The sequence below is a fragment of the Temnothorax americanus genome, unplaced genomic scaffold, assembly GCF_048541705.1.
Source record: "Temnothorax americanus isolate GAGA-0224 unplaced genomic scaffold, ASM4854170v1 Scaffold6, whole genome shotgun sequence".
Taxonomy (NCBI): domain Eukaryota; kingdom Metazoa; phylum Arthropoda; class Insecta; order Hymenoptera; family Formicidae; genus Temnothorax; species Temnothorax americanus.
Genome location: NW_027509751.1, coordinates 3,008,834 through 3,031,392, shown reverse-complemented (window position 1 = coordinate 3,031,392; position 22,559 = coordinate 3,008,834). Strand labels below are relative to the sequence as shown.

Sequence of the window (22,559 nt, the reverse complement as noted above, 5' to 3'; positions counted from 1 at the left end):
AATTATAATTAATGTAACGTTCGATTAATTTGACACACTTACAAAATCGCGTTGCGTTTTCGTATGTACGATCTCAGATATTTTCGATGTCTTCGGAAGGGAGATGTGTAACAAAACGTAAGTAGAAGTGCTTTATGTTTATTTATATCATAAAAAAGTATAATCGCTTACTTAACTAGAGCGAGGAGCAACGAGTTCCGTCAGAAATCATGACTTGCCTCCCGTCTTTCATCGCTTTACAATTTTACATCACAAACTGTTATATGACAGTTATTCTCGAATCTTATATTATATTAATCGATGCAAACAAAATGATAAATTAATATACACATACATCGTATCTTGCACAACTGCATCACATTGGATAATTACATTCACTTACTTTGGTACAATCTTTATTATTATATTAAAAAATTTTTGCAATATCGTCTTTCACATACAGTAAACGTTATCTGAATTGTTCAGATACATTCACTCTGTATCTGAACAATTCAGATAACGGTTACCGTGTCTGAAAGACGGTATTGCAAAAACTCCCTATTAACACAAACTTTTTTTATATTTACATGTTTCTTTTACCCTATTAAAAATAATTTTTTTTACGTATAATTAAAAAAATAAATTATGCCAAATCCATTGTTACAAACTAATTTATATAATATGATAAGCGTGAAACATATTAATAGGAACTAAGAGAAAAATTACAAAAACGTGATGTATTTTTCAAATAACGTTTCATCGTAACGTAAATAAAAACTTAAAGAATTTTCATGCGTTTATAAATTTAATTTTCGTCAAAGAAAGAGAGAAAATTCAACTTTTAGATTTGTTAAAGAATAATATTTCGCTGATGTCCTGGACGATACAGTACTTTTTAAAGTCAATTTTGATTTAACAACAAGACGGTAATGTCTTAAGATTATTATCAGGTTTGAGAACCGAATTGTTTATTTTGCTCAAAAAAGTGAACATACAAAATTTGATCACATAGTAGATGATATATAAACTTGAGCAACGATTTACCAACGTTTATAAGTTCAAAACGATTTGTATTTATGTTAAATCAGATTCGTAATTTTTGTACTATATTTATTATTCTACTATTTTTTCTTACCGCAGTAGGTTACCCACTGTAGATACTTTAAAAGGCAAAAGTACAAAATTATTTTATTTGATCAATGCTCCAATTATACAAATACGTATGTATATGTTCTCGTTACGATTACGCGTTAAAAAATTATACAAATGGTACAACAATCTGTCCAATAATTACACAGTATGATTCGAAAGCTACATAACTCTGTATATCTCTGTAAAGGCGGTAAAAAAGCTTATCGGGCGAGTACAGCACTCGCAATCCAGAACACCATCGACATTACAAAAATCCTGCTCGGTGCTGGACCTTCCAAGACTGTATTACATGGAACCCGCCAAATAATCGTGCAACGACATGTCGGAACCGAGATACGCGACAGTCGAGACTGTCCTGGAAGGTCGAGTTAAATAGTATCTTTCATAAAATGTCTAAACAAATCGATTTGTTGACCGATTTGGGGACGAATGTGGAAAAAAGCCTTACTTAATCGAGTCTCGCACGTAGGTACACGCAGTGTCCTACTGATCCTTCGTGTGATGATGCGTCACTATCGCTTCGTCTCTTTCCTCCTGCGTTTGGTCCTTATCGCCCCAACCCCACAACTCGTGGCTGCCGTCACCCGTTCTCTCCACTCGTTTCCTTACCATGTCCTCGGATACGCTCTTTAAATCGTAGGCCCAGCCGATCTTAGCGAAGAAGTCGATGAAGGCCGTCGTGAAGTTGAGTTTATAATTGCCGAGCTCGGCCGTTTTGTAATCCCAGGGAAAGACGTGGTGATAATTGTGCCAGCCTTCGCCGAGGGCGAACATGGCAACGCCTTTGTTCTGCGATGGATTGATAAACCTACAAGAAAACAATTGTAATTGAATGTTGATTACGCCGCTCTGAAAATAAATCTTTCAAAAAAAAAATCTAGTAAAGATTTGAAAAGTATAAAGACTGAAAAGTTCGATAATTTTCTTCTCCGAAAAAAATTTTTTTAAAGTATAAAATTTAAAAAGTACATTTGCAAGACTGGCTTAACCGATTGATGCTTACCTGTCGTAGGGTTTATTGCCGAAGAGATGAGCCGCGGAATTTACCAGCCACGTCATATTCAATGTAAAGATATAACGGAAAACAGTGGGAATGAAGTAAGCGTTCGTCCATGTTTCGTTCCAACACAGGACCGGAATAACGGTTGGCAAAATGAAGCACAGCAATGGCATCAGTATGAAATAATATCTGAAACGAGCAATAATTTATTGTAGACACTTGTTCGTCAAGGAAGCATCACTTCGATCAATATCGACACACGTACTTCTTTTGGAATGCCAATATAGGATCGCTCTCAAGATCACTCAAGTCGATACCCTTGCCCTTTTCCTTAACTTCTGGGTGTTTCCTGCAGAGCAGCCAGCCCACGTGGGAAAAGAAGAAACCTCTCGTAGCGTTGTGCGGATCGGCGTCGGTCTCGCTGTATTTGTGATGAACCCTGTGGTCTCTGGCCCAATCAATCGCGGCATCCTAGATCCGACAAAATTACATTTTAATCGATGCTGATGTAGAACGCCTTAATTTGCTACGTTCGCGTAAAATGATTTTGCTATATCTTCGTCACGTACAATCGCATTTCGTATATAATCGCATTTGTTTCCTCTTTTATTGCGTATTTATCGCGATAAATAAAAATGTGCCGGGAATGTGCACACTCATGTGTCTATATTTCCGTCACGAACAATACGTGCCACCTACGTTCTCGAGCTTATCGAGAAGGATGTCTTTTCTTTTTTCTAACAACAGATCACTTGTTTAGCCAACATCTAACGACATTGTATGGATCATGTTATTTTTTTCATTTCTTACACGCGACGCGTGTTTTGTGTTCGGTATCACCGTATCGACATGAATTCTTTATGTCTCACTGGCTGTAAGAAAAAAATCGATTCTATCGTATCTTGTTTAACCGATTGCTATATCGTTAATATAATACGTCTAATCAATCTTCGATGTCACAATAGCGAAAAAAATTGATTACGAATTGACATTTTATTTTTTGCGAATATTTTTATTCGTTAAGCCTTCCTCTAAAAAATCCACATACCTGGAATGCTATAGTGTTCATAATCACAAGTAGCACCTGGAGAGGCCACTTGGCTTTGTAGGATCGGTGTGCCCAGAGTCGGTGAGCCCCGGCTGTGATTCCTAACCCGGTGAGTTGATACAATACAATTGCTGTAATCAAGAAAATCATGATGTTACACGCAAAGGTCTTGCCGTTTGCTCCGATGACCATCAATTCTTATGGAATAACTATCTTGTGAGAAATTACGAGAGATATGATTGATATCTCTCACGGAACGGAAAATTTACTCGTAACACAAATGCCTCGTAACACGTTTATATAGTAACAACCGCGTTGAAAAATCTATTATGATAACAACGTAGTAATTCTTATAATGACGTAAACCAATTAGTCTAAATAAAATAAAAAGACTATCAACAGGTGTGTTAATCTCGTTTGAAAAGGTCGCAAATATATCGAGTATTTTTTAGCTCATCTAATTAACATCCCGCTAATTGTTCACGCTAAAGATTTTCGCGTAAGTGCAAAATTAAACAAAATCTACCACGACGGACACGTCAACGCGAATGTATCAGCTGAACTTAATCGTGTCGTAAGGGATAATGTGCGATCGATCAACTAACTTTCATATATCTGTATCTTATAGAGGTAAAGAATCGTATCTCCATTATTATTATGAATTCAGAGAAAATAAGAATTTTAAATAGAGAAACGATATATATTTTTTTTAATATAAAATAAAGGAAAGGAAATGAATGAGGCAATCGGAGCCAAGCGCGGTAATCAATGCGGAGACAAATTATAATAATAAACAAATATATTAAAAACAAACGTTTCGACACTTTTTTGTGTACTTATTGATTGCGCCTTTTTATACACTACTTCGTCTCGTATATTCATATAAATCTTTATACCGTTATGAATTTTATGTAACTTTATTTACGCTGAAGATGACACAAAGAAGTGTCAAAACGTTCGTTTTTAATATATTTAATTTATTATTATAATTTTTGTCTGCGCATTGATTTACCGCGCTTGGCTCCGATTGCCTCATTTATTTCCTTTCCTTTATTTTATATTTAAAAAAGAAATATATCGTTTTCTCTATTTAAAATTCTTATTTTCTCTGAATTCATAATAATAATGGAGATACGATACTTTACCTCTAAGGTGTAGATATCATTTCTTTATTAAACAAAAATATTATTTCGTCGTATAATTATTTTATGAGGAAGTAAGAGGTACATTACACCGCGCAATAAAATCAAAACGCACTTACCGAAAAATACGGTCGCCAATTTGGCGGACGTGAAGGTGAGATAAGCTCCGTAAAGAGCGCCGAGATGTAGGAACGAGAAAATCACCACGTTCCTCCAAACAATGCGCCTAACATATTTCGGTTTCTCCTTCGACTCCTCGATCAGCTGCGGTTCGGGAAGAGTCTCACCCTCGAAAAGCACCCCCGTCGGTGTGCTCGTTATATTCGGCGCCATCCTTGCGTAAAGCCTGTTAACACCCAAGTAAAAAAATTTCCATTAATTATGTTTTATAAAAAATTGTAATAAGCAATAAATCTTCATTACTGTCATCGCGATTACGACAAATAATTATGCCGTACATATTTTTTATCTCATTAGCGTTATTCATTAAACATCTAGATTTACAATCTTATTCAAATTATTAAATTATTCATATCGCTGTTTTGGGTGTTTAAGGATGTATCATCGGTACAGTCTTAGATGTATAGGACATAATTTTCAAAGCGCTACCAAGTAGATCAAAATTTGTGAGAATAATATTCTTTTAATCTTCCTGATGTGCTATACAAAAAAGTAGAAACGAATCCACTAAACGGTTGCTGAGATATAACGATTGCTTAATCATTTAGATATATTGCTACATTAAAATAAAAAGAATAAATAAAAACACCTGCGCGATTAATACACAACAATTTCAAATTCAAAATCTTAAAAGATTATAAAAACAAAACACTAATAAATACAGTATACATATATTATATTTGCAGAATTAAAGTTAGCTAAACTTTCATGAAGTCAAATCTAAATTATTCCCAAATGAAAGCGCCGATGTCGCGAGAATAGAACTTCTTTGACGAGGCCGCCGCGACGATAATTATATTTGCACACACGGCTTACTCGATGAAGCTAACATGGCTCGTGCAACAGCGCCATAATTATCGATGCTCCTGTAGAGTCAAAAGTTACGAAAGCATTTAGAACGAATGGCAACGACGTGTGACGCAACAGCGATCGATAAAAGACAAAAAGTGTAGCAGCAAATACGAATTTATATTAGGTCAAATACAAAGTGTGTCCCTCTCTCTCTCTCTCTCTCTCTCTCTCTCCCCTTTTCTATCTTCAATTATCTATTTACAATTATCGCGACACGCGATTACACGCGCCGAAGACCGACGAACGACGGTTATATCAGCGGAGACACTTTCCAGGTAGTGCATGACCTGGAAACGTAAAGCAACGTCGCGATTACGTCGTTTGTACACGCACGAGCGCGCCGCCGCGCCGGCTCGTCCGACTAATATGGTAACCGGTGCCCGGAAAGAGAGTGATTCTCTGGAGAAATGACACCTGTAAGACTTTCACCGCGTCGTCGCGACGAAGCTACCAGCTGTCATCCCGGTTTATCCCTGCAGTTATATAGAAACTCACGTCGCGAGACCCGGTACACCTGTTTAGGCTCGATTTATCGACGAGCTTAGTGAAACTGCGAAGAGCAAATATTCCATTCGCTATTTCTAACATGATTTCTTCATTTCAAACCTATTGATTATATTAACCACCTTGGACTCGATTTAAATTAAGACACTAACAGCTTCCGAGTCACATCGGCTGGCTTGTCGAAAGTCAAAATTGTGCATACGTACGGAGCTCGTGTACGCTCGTCGTCGCAATTCTGCAGATCGCCCTGAATTCCGTCAAACGCGCGAAAATGTACGCGCCCGAACCCGACGAACCGCCTATAACCCGCGATCGCGAATATCGGAGTGGAGCAAGATCGCGATGGTGCCGGCGGTGCCCGGCCGAGGACCGTCTGTCGACATCGACTGCCAGGGTGCCAGTTGGATCCTCGACCGACGTCCTCCAGGCGCAGGCTTGCGCGGCGCCGCGGCGCCGGGACGCCGACCAAACGGTATTTTCGTCGACAGAGAAGTCGCGCGCGCGCGCGCGCCTGCGCGGGGACGCCGGGTGAGCGATCAGCTGATCCTCTGAATAATCCGGTCATTGGAGTATTGCTATCGAAAACCCGAATCGAAATAACGAATTTGCACGAGACGAAAACAATGTACAAGCAACACAACTCGTATAAATATGTGAAGTTCTTTGAATGCGATTAAGTATATATATATATATATATATATATATATATATATATATATATATATATATATATATATATATATACACACGTCTTCAATTAATTTTGAAAAAAAAAGAAATGAGAAAAACGTGAGAAAAATAAGAACCTATACTTTGCATAAATTTTCAGATATAATGCTAATTATGCCAATTATGCTAAGGTATATTATTGCTAACAAACGTATTTGTGACACTCGATTAGAGGTCAATTTATTAATCGGCTACATTGAAGCAGTAGTTACGTAATATTATATAAGCTAAAAGTATTAGAAGTATTATCGCGTTATCGGAGTAATTCTTTTAATATTTTTATTGAATGTGTGTACAAATAATAAATATGAATCACATTATTTATCAATGTATGTTGTTTAATTTATTGCACTGAGGATGTCAGCCCGAAAGTTGTCAATTTAACTTAATTAAATATTACGATACTAACATCTCGTTGCGACTCCATGCTCTTTCATTTATTTATTGATTTTAGAAATCACGTTTATACATATATATATATATATATATATATATATATATATATATATATATAATTCTCGTGGAAAACACGCTAATAGCTTACAACTGAATGGTTTACTTTTTATTCATTACGATGAAAATGAATGGGAATGCGATAAATGAGTTACGTCGTGTCTCAAAGTGTATAATACGTGAAGAATGATATAACTCATTTATTGCATTGCACATTTATAATCCATTGATCGAGAATAGCCCTCATGATTGTATAGCGATCGCAGTATTACGATATTTTAGATTATAAACAAGGTTGAGGACGCGGCCTCCAGAGCTCAGTTCGTTCGAGCGAGCACGATCATTGCCAAGGCTGCACAAAGGCTTTCGAGGTCAGCCGCGTTTCTCACGTAGCACATCGATCTAACACACAATGTGATATTATGGCTGCGGTCCATTTAACGCTACAAATGCTTTGAAGCGTTCTTTCTCCTTCTTTCTTCATTAAAAGAAAGGAGAAGAGGAATACTTCGAAGCATTTGTAGCGTCAAGTGGACCGCAGCCTATATCACGGCAATGAAAAAAGAATTGATCGCCCGTGCACGCGCTATCATTATGTGATTTCTACACATGCATTTTTATCGATCGAATGTGATGTCAGTCAACAACAAAGAAAAACAATATATCGTTTAATTGAATTATTTTCAGAAATTATTAATTATGTTAATCTTGGAATTATTAGATAAATGAAAGTGTAGCACACAATGAATTCCATTTAGTTTAATTTATATTTAACTTATTTGTCTTATTAGTAAACTTTGATTATAAAAGAATTTATGTGAAATAGTTTAATCATATGCTGCGTATAATTTTTCCAATTTTGTGTTGAACGCGACCTATAAAATTAGAATTAGTTTTAGAATTATTTTTCAATATTAAACGTGCATACGATATACCATGTACAATATAAATGTGATTTGTTGCGGTTTATTAAACGTTGAACTTTATTCCTGCATTTACGAAATTTAATGAGAATAACGCGCCCGTCTTCCTAAATGATATATGCATAATAAATTACTCGACTTAGCATAATGTGCGTAATGCGTTACATATTAATAGAAAAAATTGCGATCTAGCTAATAAGAGCTGATATTGTCTAATTTAAATTGCGAAAGCAATTCCGATAAAATGTGTTAAATTACGCGCGGGTTCTTATTAATATCTTGTTAAAATCTTGCACATTAATACTATCAAACTCGATGCATGTTATTATATGCATAATAATTGACAAGAAGGAAAATCTAATTTAAGAAAAATACACTATAGAGAAAAACGAAAAAGTTGAAATATAAAAAACCAAATACGCGAAACTAAGAACGACATGCATAATGAGCGTAATCTTTAATATGCATTGAGACATTAGGTATACATATATGTACGTGTTATTCCCGTGTCGCGTTCTTACTTGTCCTCACTGTGACGTTCGACAGGAAAAAAGTCAAAAGTACTGTAAGAAAACAAGTACTATGAATAGAATTAACTGGCTTCTATGCGATATTCGTTACATAATGTTTCATGTTATGACAAGTAGTTATCTACATATTTATACATTACGCACGGCGAAAAATTCATTTACATTGACACTTATCAGTTCTTATCGTCGGTTGTATCGGCAGTCACGTGATTTGTTGTCTCCCGTGCATGACAAAAATATATATCGCATTGTTAGACAGTCTCTATTTTTGCGAAACAGCTAATTCTAGTAGATCTTGACCATGTGCTGATATCGCATTTTATCTTTATCACCGTTTAAACGATCTGGTATACATATGCGTGCGCATTCATTATCGCTACATATATATGATAAATGTATGTGTCATATACGTACTGATATACATACATTTATATGATACATACATCTACATACGATTGGATCATTTCTCGACCGTAAATTCCGCGATAATTTAAAACCAATTTTTTCTGAAGTCATTTCTTAACAGAACTATACCAAGGGGGTCAAAATGGACTCGTTTGACATTTTTAAATAATTTATTGCTCATTTTTAAAACATCTTAATTTCTGAAATTTTTCCTGACTTTTATTGAAATTACATAGATAATTAATTTTATTAATTTGTTTTCTCTTTTTCTCTTTTCTTTTCTAAGATTTCTTCGGTAGAAATAAATATAGATTAATCTCCGTGTGTAGTGTTAAATAACACACACTCTCGATGATATATAATAATCTAAATTACGACACAATTTTTTTTTAAGTCCTGCTTTTCAAATTAAAACACTTCCGACTTAACGGTTATTTTGCAATAGTTGTTACCAAAAAAGACTCGCGAGTCGAATAATTTATAGCTTAAAGCTTCAGGGTCCAGCTTGAAAAATCTTCCGTTCACCACAACATCTTCCGAATCATTATGGCTCTTCTTTCTTTTCTCTCATCAGTCTCTCTCAGACATATAGTTCGTTGAAGATCACGTTATACCGGCTGTTATAGAAGGAATTGGGGAGAATAATCGTTGCGTCTGATACGGGTATATGAGTCGACCGTCGGCTCGTACCATACCTCAGCTGAGACCGTCTGAACCAATGGAATCGCGTCGTACAACTCTCGCCACCTGAGACCGGCGAATGGTGAACGGAGAGAAACAGACCAGACACACCGCGCGCGTTCTACTCTTCCGACAAATATATCGACCGCTCGTTTTAGCAGTACTGAACTATTGACCACTTGCAGCTTCGCGTTTCTTAAAGGCGAACCTTTTCCGATCATTTAATAATTTAAACAAATTTTTTGGTTATTATTCTCTTTCATTCAAAATAATGAATAATTAAACAAACTATCCAATTAATAGATAATTAATTGCTAATTCTCTATTAACGCGCGTAAATAAATCATCCGACAAATCGCGTGATTTCACGGGTTAATTAGCCGGGAACTTGATAAGATGTGACTCGTAACCGTAATCTCCGTCAGCTGTTTTTTAGATGCGTCGGGTTTCTGCCCCATCTGCTTCATAACATAACCCAAGTGTAATAGTTCACGTGAGTAATACTCGGGTAATGCTCGCTGACCCTTGCATCAGGCACGCATCGTACGATCATTATCTCGCGTGATTCACACATACTGCGCCACGTACGTATATACGTGGCGCTTGTACTTTATATGTGATGCCTTTTTATTATTGACTAATAATAAAAAAAGAGTGCTGATGGAACTGCTTGGAGTGAGAAAAATGATATTATGCACCTTAAGGCACATCACATCATTACTTTGCTTTATTAAATCAGTCGTTCTTGTTTCTTTGTTTCTCCCTTTTTCATTATTTTTGCTTTCTCATGAAGGAAGCTTTGTTTTCGTAATTTTGTTTTTAGTTTTTAATGCCAATATGTTAAGAATGTTATAAAACGTCGGAAATCGCTTTTTTTTATGTCTGCGCGCGCTTGTGTGTGTGTGTGTGTGTGTGTGTGTGTGTGTGTGTGTCAGGGCTGAGTAACACTCTTGAAATGGTTCCATTTTAAATATTTAAGTATTTAAAATGGAAATCAATAACGCTAGGGAAATTTATGAGCTCAGATATAAAGCTATATGCTTAAAAAAAACATTTACCCATTTTACAAATAATTAAATGTATAGATATTTCCATTTCAAATGTAAAATGAAAATGATTTTCCAAAAACGCATTTAAAATGAAAAATGCAAAATGTCATTTCCATTTTAAATACTTAAATATTTAAAAACATCAATTTTGAAGTTTTTCAAGTGATTGAAATTCTTTATGGTAATTAAGGTTATATAAAAATAAAAAATGTGTGCAAATTAGAAACTTGCACAATGCTTCCTTATCATTTTTTTCGCTTATAAAGCTTCCTCTATGAGGAAGCCAATCTATTATATGCTAACAATTTTGCTAATTCCTCATATAGAAAAAGCTTTATATATAAGCGAAAAAAATGATGAGGAAGCAAAATATGCAAGTTCCTATTTTTATTTGTGGCGATTATTCGAAAATATCTTCCCGTTGATCCTTTTCTAGACCTACCGAGTTTTGCAATGTGAACGCTGGCTGGAAGGAATATCGTCGCGTATCATAACAAGCTTTATCCGTGCACGCATCTCACGCGACCACGTGGATACGAGTTGCGTATACACGTCGTGCCGGCGATGCGATCGCATTGGTTGATCGCCGCTCGTACGACCGCGCGCTCACTTATTCCGGTGCACGTCGCCAAGACACACATACTTACGCGTATCTCTAAATCTCCGCATTAAATCTGGTTTCTAAATCTGGATTGAATTTTTAGATGTAAACTTTTAGCTTCATAAATATGTAAAATATTCCATCGAGAAGCTTATATTAATAATGGAAAAGGTTTTTTGTAATATTTAATAATAGCATTCGATATGCACGCCGCGCCGGTCGACCGGTAGACTGGCATCGTATGTGTGAGTACATACACGGATCGCATGCATGAACGGATCACGCGAGTAACGGCTGCTCATCTTGTTTTGCCATTTCCTCGTACGTGCGTATTATATCACGTAAAGCGCTCGATCTGGTCGCACCAGCCGATCACGCACTTACATTGTGACACGAGGAAAAAATGGTATTGAAGTGGAAGACCACACAAATTATATTGACATATTAAACACACATTCGTTTATATACGTTTATATTATGTATATACTTTTTTTCATATTTTGACTCTGATAATACTTTAACTTTTTAAAATATTTTATCATCGTTTCTCCTATTATAAAAACTATGAATATGAAATAGAAAAATTTTAACAAAACTGATTTCTTATTCCTTAATTAATATGATAATAGGCAAGAGTATAATCGTACGCAATACTGGTAACTTTTAAATCGCGTGGGTCCTAATTCTGATAGATAAACAAATTTTTACAAATCAGTTTTTTGTATAAATCTATTATAAAAAATAATCTAAATTTAAGTTCTTTTTAAATCGTGTTATTTAAGAAAAATAAAAATTATTTTACAACATAAATCTGTAATAAAATTGGGAAATGTGTAATAAAATTATTTTACATTAATTTAAGATTGTCCGTATTACATTTTTTAAATTATATTGACATTGTAAGCAAAAATTGCATATATTAACAAATTTATATTAATTGTATATATATTTGAGCTGATTAACCCTTGACTGCCAATGACGAGAAGTTTCGTCATTCTGGACTTTGCTCACTGCCGCAAAAATGCATTTTCTCATCATGGAATATTTTGTTAAATATTAGAGCCGCTAATTTTATCATTGAAGCCAAGTATAACTAGGGGTAAGCTGAACACGATTTTTTAATCCGATTTTTGTAGTTGTCTGACAACTAAACTGGTTCCGAATAAGATAAATCAGTAACACAGAAATATAAAGTATATCTTAGCATACCTGCAAAAATGCATTTTTATTTCCAACAGGAAATAAAAATGCTATTTTGAATACAATAATTTGCCATCTATCATCTATCAGGCAATATTCTTTTTCCGTTTTACCAATTTATCAATTTTCGCGTAATCGCGGATTTTATTAAATATAAATTTAAAGAAAGGACATTTTTCAATCATTTAAAAGTCAAGGTCTGTTGTCTAGATTAAGTAACAATCTTCGTTTGCATACGAAAAAGGAGAATAATCATTATGACACACTATCCTGTGTGTGAATCTTGAGCTCCTTGATATTTTCCAAACGGTGTCACGCCACGTCAAGTCACCCCGGAAACGCGAATGTACGCTTTCGCCGAAGGCATTGCGAAATACAATTGCTCGTTTAATATATACTTTTGTGCAACATCATTCGGACCGTTTATCGATACATTTACATAACATTTTATTTTTAAACACGAAGCACCAAATGCTTATTAACAAATGAAACGGACTGATAATTTGCATTTGAATATTATGGTCGTTCTACATTAGTCGTAATCGTAAGAGTCGTAAGAATAGGTCGAGAATAGGTCAAGGTTGAGTAATCTATTCGAGTTCGTATATAGTCTTTAATCCCACAAGTTCAGAGTATGTACAATTCCGCGGATACGTCCGTATATGCTAGCGAGTCCCGACGTCCCGACGCCGAATGTCTACCTCTCTCCGGGATCTCGCGGTCGTTGTCCCCTCTCCGGACTTCGTGTCCTTCGAGGAGTCGCTCGTCACGTTTCGCTCAATGTTATTAATTATTGTTTATGTCTTGCCGGTACGTTCCCGCTTATTGTTACCTATGTTTCTGTTTTCCCAATCTAACGTCTTTTCCTATTTACGACTTCGCTATCTCTTATTTTCGAATCGAGCTGTTTCGGCGGTTAAGTATATGACGATATAATCGCCACAAAGTAAATGACTAATGTTTTAAATAGTGTAAATGATAGAAAATACAAATATATTGCGTACAAATTATTACGAAACTATGTTACCGAATTTTGTATGTATACCGACTAAAAAATGCAGCCTACATTGGTTTCAATTTCTTTTATTCTTTATGTATAATTAATAATATTGATATAATGTCGGTGATACGGAACGATCGTGTCCAGCGATTATCCAGACAATTAGCTCCCCAACCCGATCATTCTCCACGGAGCGTGCAACAGGAAACACTTATTTGCACCGAAGAGAACGCAATAGGATTATTTCGCAAATATAGCTACGCTATTCCTCGCATCGCGACGGAGCATTTTGTAACGAAACTTTAGCTGTTATCGAACGCACGCAAAGATCGGACCACTTCGTAGCTAAGAAACATTTAGCAAAATAATTCATGTAAGCAATTAAATAGGCAATATCTTTCAGCAATAGTGGAATGATAAAATAACTTTCCTAATTTAATATAATACTTGTAATATTATAATAATTTAATTTGATTAATAAATAAGTAAATTAATAATTCAATAAAAATAAGTTATTAAATATTAGTAACTTTTATATTAATGCATCAACAGGATCGAGAAACTGTTTGAATGTGCCAATGAATAATATTCGCGACTTATACGTTTTAAGGCGTTCTGATTCATATACGAAAATGTAAACTCATACGATAGTTCATATATTGGGAACAATAACGGTGTATATTGACCAGGAAGCTCAGATCAATTCCTCGTTAAAAGCAGAGCTCGTTCAAATTTTTTTGTCACGTCCGTTGTACGCGCGTTGCATTACTGCCGTTGGTGGTTGGCTCGCGGCAATGCCACCATCACGGATATCTTAGCGATCAATATATTATTGGGATCGTTGTGAAGAGTAATGTGCATGTTTTAAGGCAAAAATTGAGTAATACCAGTTGCATAAAATAATACCTTCCTCGTGTAAAAACACTAAAAACTACTGACAAATAGTTGCAATCATATCATTACTTAAAAAATCGATACTGACGCTGAAAAGAGACGGTTCGGAAATGTGACGAAATATCTCAAGTCATTGGATAATATTCTCCGAGTGATGAATACACAATTTTTTTACGCGCGTGAATCGTCGCTCCTCTCACGATCATCTGGCTTCTAGAATTTCGCTTCTAATTAAACGAGACATTAGATACTTTGTTCCGTAAGCCGAAGACATATGTATACATGGAATTATGCCTATGTGGAAAACCACCTACTCACACTCTTTTTTCTCTCTCACTCACTCTCTCTCTCTAAGAGAGAGTGAGTGAGAGAGTGAGAGTGAGAGAGAGAGAGAGAGAGAGAGAGAGAGAGAGAGAGAGAGAGAGAGAGAGAGAGAAATATCCTTAATAACAAAGAGATTATTCAACCACAATCAGGGCTGATAACGCGTGGGCAGGAAAAGAGCAACCTTTTGCATTAAAAACTACAAGATTCCCTTGGTAAGTGCGTCACGTTGCTGTATCGATGTATCTTTTAACCCTGTACGCAATGCTATATTTGACTTCTTTTTTTCTATCATGTGGGAATAATGAGTGTGTATATTACAGTTTGTATTATTCTTACAGTAACCATATTTTCTGGGAGCAAATATAGGACAAAATTGAGTTTTGAGAAAATAAATAAATCTAAAGGACAGCTACTTGAAAAATAAAGGACTATATCCTTTATGATAAAAGATTTATGGTCACGGTATAATTATTTCCTGTATTCTAACTTTCGAAGAAGCCGCATTTTTTTGAAGAAAAATATACATTTTGCTTTGAAATAGTCTTGTTGAAAACTTTCTTTTTCTTGAAGATATATTTTCTAGTTATAACGCATAGTATCCGAATCATAATTAAATAAAAGCAGATTGACCTTATATAAGTATATCTCAATGACATAAAAACAAAATTCATGAAAATACAAATACGAAACAAACACAGAGCATGAATGTTTATTATCTGTACTTGTCCTATCAGCGTGCAAATATTAAACTGAAAAAGGAGAATTTGTTCCAATTTCAATATAAGTAGCGTTAATTTTGTGAAAATATTCTTCAATATCTCCCAGAATAATAAAATTCTTCAATTAAATTTTAATGGTCAATAAATCCATTAAATCTGTATTTTATTAAACGCGTAAAAGAGTCTCGCTTCGCGTGTACTTGGCGTGTCTCTTGATTTTGTCAAAAACGAAGGCGCGATTTCTGTCACATTGGAGGAGAGGGACGAAAACCGGCCAGCGATTGCCGTTAGGATAGTCGAAGGGTTCGTCTCGTGAATAAAATAAAGGAATCACATCGACCTACCTTCGTAAGCTTTTACGACCGGTTGCGTCCTGGACACCACCGGTGGATTATTTCTCTGGCTGGGCTGACAAATGTGGAAGACAGAAAGACGTGAGCTTCTCGTGCGACTCTGTTGCGTTCTCGAGTAAGAGACTTCGTCGTTGACAGGCTTTACCATCGGCAGATGAGCAACGATCGGCGTCGGCAAAAGAACTGAGAGACCGGCACCATGCGTGAGAGTTAAATATTATTCGCGATGCTTGAAGAGAGACAGAGACTGCCGGCGATGTTGGTGGCACCATCACGTGCTCGCATGGCAAATCACGGAGACCAACGTGCAGCACGTGATATTGTCATGCAGGTCCGCGTGCAGGTCCGAAGGTGCGTTATGCCGGTTATGCGTGAATCCGGTGAATCACGATTTATTTATTATGAATGAAATATATGATCAATTAATGTTTATTATTATTATATTAAGTATCATATTAAGACAAAAAAAGGGATTAATTATTTGTGGATCAAAGATTATAAGAGAGATAATAGATTTTGATGGAGATAATAGACCGAATGCGCTTGTTAACGCGTAGAATAATTTCGCAATTCTCTATACTATTTTAGAAAAGTGAGAAATTAATATCGCGAAAAAGAACACCTCAGATAAAGATTGAAAAAGCTTTCTATTTTTCTAGACAGGCATATTTACTGTGTCTGAGAGTATCGATTCCTGTTCGCAACAACATACAATATATATTTTGAGAGATAATTTTGCAATCATATTTATTTAAACTGAAATTTAATTAAATTTAATGTTGAGTATTTAAATAACTTGTTAGCATTTTATTTTAAATATGATTTGGGACCATATAAGTCGACAAATTTTCTGAGATTTATTGTAGTTCTTAAGGTTAATATTTTGCGAACTGCTCTAATAAGTTGGACGTTGGACACCGCACAATTTGTATCCCCTGCATCGCCGTTGAAAATTTTCTTTTTTCTTTCTCTTACAATTCTTTTTAGTACTGCCTCTTAAAAGAAATCGTAGAAGAATGACATAGCGTAAAACAAACAGGACTATTTAATTAGTTATTCAACGATGAATCATGAAATAAGTAAATTTACCCGGAAGGTCAGTAAAATGTTAATGATACTGCATTTACAATTGATTACATTGCAATAAAAAATTATTTTTATTTTTAGCACAGGAATAAGACTAATTATTTCTTATAATTTTTAGGCGCCGAATATGATCCCGTGTTTGTCAAATTGTTCTATTACGTCACAGTTTTAAGAAAGTTGTAGTTAAATTTGCAAAAGAGGGCAATTTTAGTGTATTTTGATATATTACAACTACGATATATAACTTATTAAAGAAATTTTATTGCAATTAAAATTAAGTATTAAGACTTTCAACCTTTAAAAGAAATTTACTGTGTCAATTATGGTTAAAATAATATTGATGATGATTAATGTAGAGCGTGAAAGTTGCGATTTTATTAAGGATCTATTCTTTAATTATGTTCTTCAAACTCTTAAGAGTTTTTCAGATTGCTGAATACTAATCCGGGTGTCGATTATATGTACTTTGAAACAAGCCTTGTTTCAAGATATATAATCGACCCTCTGATTAGTATATTCAGCAATCCGAAAAACTCTTAAGTTTGAAGAACATAATTAAAGAATAGATCCTTAATAATCGCAACTTTCACGCTCTACATTAATCATCAATGTCTTTTTAACTATAATCTATACAATCTTTTTTAAGAGCGGAATAAGGTCCTAATAATATACTTAATCTTGATCACAATAAAACCTGTCCAACACGTCACATATCATAGTTATAATAAGCCAAAATACATTGAAATACGTCTTTTGGAACTTTAACTGCAAATTTCTCAAAATAATAGAGTGACGTAATAGAGCAATTGGGCAAACGGGATTGTATTCAGCGTTCAAAAAGTTATAAGAAATCATTATTTTTATTCTTGTGGATTTATATACATAAATAAATTTTTGTTATATTGTAACGTTTATTTTTCAGCTATATAGCGTTCTTTATAATTGCATGTGCTAATAACTGGTTTAGACTGGTTTAGACTTCAATTTAGTCTTATGTATGTGTATATTATTCTTTCTTATATGTATATTAATTATATATTAATAGATTTACTATTAAGATTAATTATTTATTAATTGATCATTTATTAGCTTATGATAACAAGGCGATAAGTAATTTAATTAATTAATTAATTATTTAATTAATTAAATTACTTATTAAATTAATTAATTAATTAATTTTTTCTAACACAAGGGTCAAAGAAACATTTGCTAAGACTAAAGGACGTTGTTTACAAATTTCTTATTTAAGGGATTATATATATATATATATATATATATATATATATATATATATATATATATATATATAATAAGGGATTAATATTTAATAAAGTTTTTATTTTTTCTGATAATGTTAACTTCTAACAACAAAAATTATTTATTACTGGAGCATGATATACATCAATAATCATAAAAAAAAAAAAATATTCCAGGTAACAATATGGCATCTAAAGACGTCTTAATGACGTTTATAGACGTCATTAAGATGGAATTAATATATCATTTGACATCACTCTGCTACCTGGAATGATGATTTTGCCTTATATAAATACAAGCCTTAAAAAACACCTTTAAAAAATTGCCCGTTTATATTATTATATACACAATAAAATATGAAATGTATAATACGTCAAGTGGCTATTGGTAAAGAATGTTTAGAAATAGGAGAACATATGTTAGAAGCAAGTATATGAAAGCAAGTACATGTGTGAAAGCAGACTTTCTATTAGATAATTTAAGGATGTATTAGCATAAAATGCGAATAATAATAATTTAGCATGATTAATGGTGGCGTGATTTTCGCAGATAAGATTAAAGTACTTCCGTTTCGCGGAAAGTGCGTCTAATAAAAAAAAGTGTAATAGGACTTCGCATCTTGACACTGGACTTTTTATCGCATAAACTTGCTTGCACGATAATGATATTGTATAATACTTATATTATTTATAGCAGATTATAGTTAATAAAAAAATTAAAATTATCTTATCTATGTACAGTTTCTCTCAAATAAAATATTCAGTAATACGACACATTGATGACACACAATTTTTTAAAAAATATGAATAAACTACATTAGGAAGAAATAATTTGGAAAATTATATAAACATAAAACAATAAAAGTTTTAATGCAATTAATAAGTTTTAAAAATTACAGTGTCAGTTTTATATTTAATCATTGTTGCAAAAAATTAAAATTAAATAAATAAATATGTATGTACATATTTTTTTATTTGTCACGCCAGTAACTCTGTCTACTTATACTAAATTATTTTATAAAAGTTTTTAAATTTGAAATTTTTTATATTTTAAAATTAGCAATGTCAAACACACACACACACACACACAAATACACACACACACACACACACACACACATACAAACTTATAAAATTTAAAAAGGTATTGAAATAAATACATAATTCTTTCCAGTTCTATCAAGAGACACGGTAGTGTCTCGCGCCAAGTACACGCGGAGCGAGACCGACCGTGACTCTTTTACGCGACGCGACGAGTTGCGAGTACCCGAGATTTCTGCATACGACGATGTTTCAACTGCAATTTCCATTTCGGCACTTTCCAATGTTTTTTGTTTATTTTTTTATCTCGAATCTCGAATATTAATATCGTAGAAGGATGAGTAGCACTTTTTTAATTGACTAGACATCACAGACGCGCGCTTCGCGCGCGCTATTTAGCTTTAATGTTACACACAACTGTCAAAATATGCTATGACAGCCGCTCACAAAGTTAGCGCAGCAACAGAATCAATCAGCATCGCGGAAAAGAGCCAACAAAGCAATTCGAGACTTTCGAGAAGACTTCGAGAGATGCGAGTATCGATTTAACATGCCTTTTTTTTAGAAAAAAAAGGATACGTTATAATGTTTGAAAATTTATGTGACTTTTGAACTTGTCTCACGTGAGCGCAGGCTGCAATCGCGCGACACGCAAAATCGATCGTGTGTCATTGGCTACAGTAATCAGACTGTGTAATAGATTATTCGGCTAAAGTTCAGACGTGTTCGAAGTCCGTGACGTGATTGGAATGGCAAATATTAACGCAGTTATATTCTGATGCGAATACGCCATATTCATTGACACGCTTAAACATATAAACACACGCAATTTACGCATATAATTAATTTCGCTGTAATTAATTTACACATTAAATAATTTTCGTTTATGCACATTTATCTATAATCACGAAATACACATATCTTACTTTTTAACATAATAATAATAAATATTACGAGTTACTCTGCATATTCTTGCGTATTACAATGTTAAGTAATAAATAAAGAAAAGAAATATATCGACGATTAGTAGCATTTGATATATTTTTTATTATACAAAGGAAAAGCTAAAAGAAAAGGTTTAAACAGTGAAAGCGTCCGCTTGTCTGATTTACCGAATTTTCTGTAGTAAAAATGTCGAATTAATTAAGTTTCTAAATGTCAATATTATTTTTAAATTTTCTTATTGAAAGAATTTGCAAGATTGTATTCGATCGTATAAGAAATGTGAGAATTAAAGGATTAATTAAGATCAAATCCTGCATGTTCGATAAGATTGTTTATGTTGTTTAGTATTTTTATATCACAAACATTGTGAGTAATGCTATCAACTCACTTGTCAAGTGCATTTGGTATGTGATTTCTCCGGTCAGAGTTTATTTGATATTATTGCGACATTAATAAAGATTTCCGATGCCGTTCAGGAAAAATGAGTTAATACCGGTATATTAATATGTAACCGGTTAGTACTTATTCGATTCCCACGAATGACATTATGACGTATTTTTTCCGGTTGATCTAAGACCTAAAATTTTAAGTCAATTGACTCATTCTTTGTCAATTTCCTGATTCTAAGTTAAAGTGTCTTCATTTTAATTGAACAATGAGTCACCAATTGCTAATCTAAATTCTTGTCATATTAAACATATTATGTAATGATATAAAATGTGTAAAAATTTGAAAAAAAATGTATAAATGTTATTTATTAAGTGAAAATTAATCTAAGTATTAAAATATAAATATAAAAATGCATAAATGTTATTAAAAACTATGTATTCTAGTTACGTAAAATATACACTGCTCAAAAAAATTAGGGGATTACTTTGTCAGTAAATTTTTGCCCATTTTTAAACTGTATTTACTCAGCGAATAATTAACGTAAAAAAAAGTTTAAAAAAAGGTTTTACAAACTCTTTATGTATATGTGTGAGTATATGTAAAGGTTTTTTTTTTTAGTACGCGAAGTGCTGTTATCTGTTCGCCGTATTATCTCGCGCAATTTTTATGTCATATATTGATGATGCATTCTTTTTACATCAGATAGAGAAATTTCATTCCAAATCTAACGCCTCTTCAATCTGATGTAAAAAAAAAGCATCAATATGAGATTAAGATTGCGCGATACGCATGATATGGCGAAAAAATGCCAACACTTCTTACTAAAAAAAAAAACCGTTACATATACACACATTCACATGTATGTACACTCCATATACACATACATCCGAGTGCAAAATCCGACCGAGCAACTTTTCCGTGGTGCACATCAGGTTACGCAAATGCCGGCAGTATCGTGCTAAAATCGTAAAAAAACAGGGGTTACTTTAAATTGCGATATCTTGCTAAATAATTGGTGTAGAACAAAGTTTTTTTTTTCATTTGAATGGGCAAAGTCCGTACTTTGAGATGGTATCAATGATCGTCAATTTTTTTTGTTAGGCGGTGGAAGACGGCATATTTCAAGATTTTGGATATCACAAATACGTCCTTATTCAAAGCTGACCACGACTTTGAGTATTAACCTGAGTAAAAATTGAACAAAAGCACCTTATAGTATATAGAGAGTGTGCTCTGTAAAACCTTTTTTTGAACTTTTTTTTACGTTAATTATTCGTTGAGTAATTACAATTTAAAAATCGGTAAAAATTTACTGACAAAAAGTGACTCCTTAATTTGTTTTAGCAGTGTATATATATATACACTGCTATATACATATATATCTATATATGTACATCAAATAATATGTCAAGAAAAAATAACCCGAATAGAATTCTTGCAACTTGACCTTTTTGGTGAATTAAATTTTCTTTTTATTCATAACCGAGTATAAATAAAGCTTATATGATATGTAATTTTACTACTTAGTAATCGCGAGTATCTCGATGTTTCCGTAATCGGAATTTTATATTATTTTTTATATATTTTTTTTGATTATATATTTTTTCAATATAAAACAGCTTTTTTTTGCAAAGATTTATGAAGATATCCTGTAGACACATAATACATATTCTTTATATCATACTGTTTATAGGTTGACAGGCGCGTGTACTTATTGTCGTCTTTTTTGTATCTTTTTTCAAAAAGTTTGTATAGATTTTATTACTCATTGTCAGTAATCGAGGATATACCTCGCAATCGAAATCTTTTATCTAAATGTAGAATTTAGGAACTACAATAAGCATGCATCTATTTTTTATAAACATTTATTTCTTTACACATATTTTTTTTTTGGAAGAGAGAGAGAAGGACCTTTTTTATATATTATTTTAAAATTCAGATTATTTCAGAATTTCCATATTTATAATTTTAATAGGATCTGTTTTTTCTTTTAAATTTATTTTTAAAAATGACGACTCATTAATTAAAGGTTCTTCTAAATATATGCTGCATTATTACTCTGTAATACTTTATTGAAAAACTGTTGTATAAACGTGTTTTAATAATATAAAATAATTGTG

The 22,559-nt window shown here is 33.5% G+C and overlaps 2 protein-coding genes across 12 annotated transcripts in view; one reads left to right on the top strand and one right to left on the bottom strand.

The window, feature by feature from the left end:
• LOC143905328 (glutamate receptor 1) overlaps nucleotides 1-22,559 on the top strand; it is a 124,782-nt gene that overhangs the window by 39,019 nt on the left and 63,204 nt on the right. The window lies entirely within an intron of this gene.
• On the bottom strand, nucleotides 123-15,923 carry LOC143905334 (acyl-CoA Delta-9 desaturase-like). Of its 2 annotated transcripts, none has more exons than XM_077420724.1 (6): nucleotides 15,713-15,923; nucleotides 4,441-4,667; nucleotides 3,180-3,310; nucleotides 2,397-2,602; nucleotides 2,135-2,320; nucleotides 123-1,939 (listed from the first exon to the last, which is right to left on the bottom strand). In XM_077420724.1, exons 2-6 carry the CDS (start codon nucleotides 4,652-4,654, stop codon nucleotides 1,615-1,617), a joined length of 1,062 nt encoding a protein of 353 aa, XP_077276850.1. In that variant the 5' UTR covers nucleotides 4,655-4,667; nucleotides 15,713-15,923; the 3' UTR covers nucleotides 123-1,614. The 2 variants fall into 2 exon arrangements, with proteins under 2 accessions (XP_077276850.1, XP_077276849.1); XM_077420723.1 differs by lacking the exon at nucleotides 15,713-15,923 and adding an exon at nucleotides 6,064-6,229.

Bases quoted from the DNA above. Each gene is read 5' to 3' on its own strand.
- LOC143905334 (XM_077420724.1), bottom strand. From the start codon at position 4,654: ATGGCGCCGAATATAACGAGCACACCGACGGGGGTGCTTTTCGAGGGT. The intron at 2,603-3,179 runs GTATGTGGATTT...TGTCGGATCTAG, and splicing joins TGAACACTATAGCATTCCAG to GATGCCGCGATTGATTGGGC. The intron at 2,321-2,396 runs GTACGTGTGTCG...TGCTCGTTTCAG, and splicing joins ATATTGGCATTCCAAAAGAA to ATATTATTTCATACTGATGC.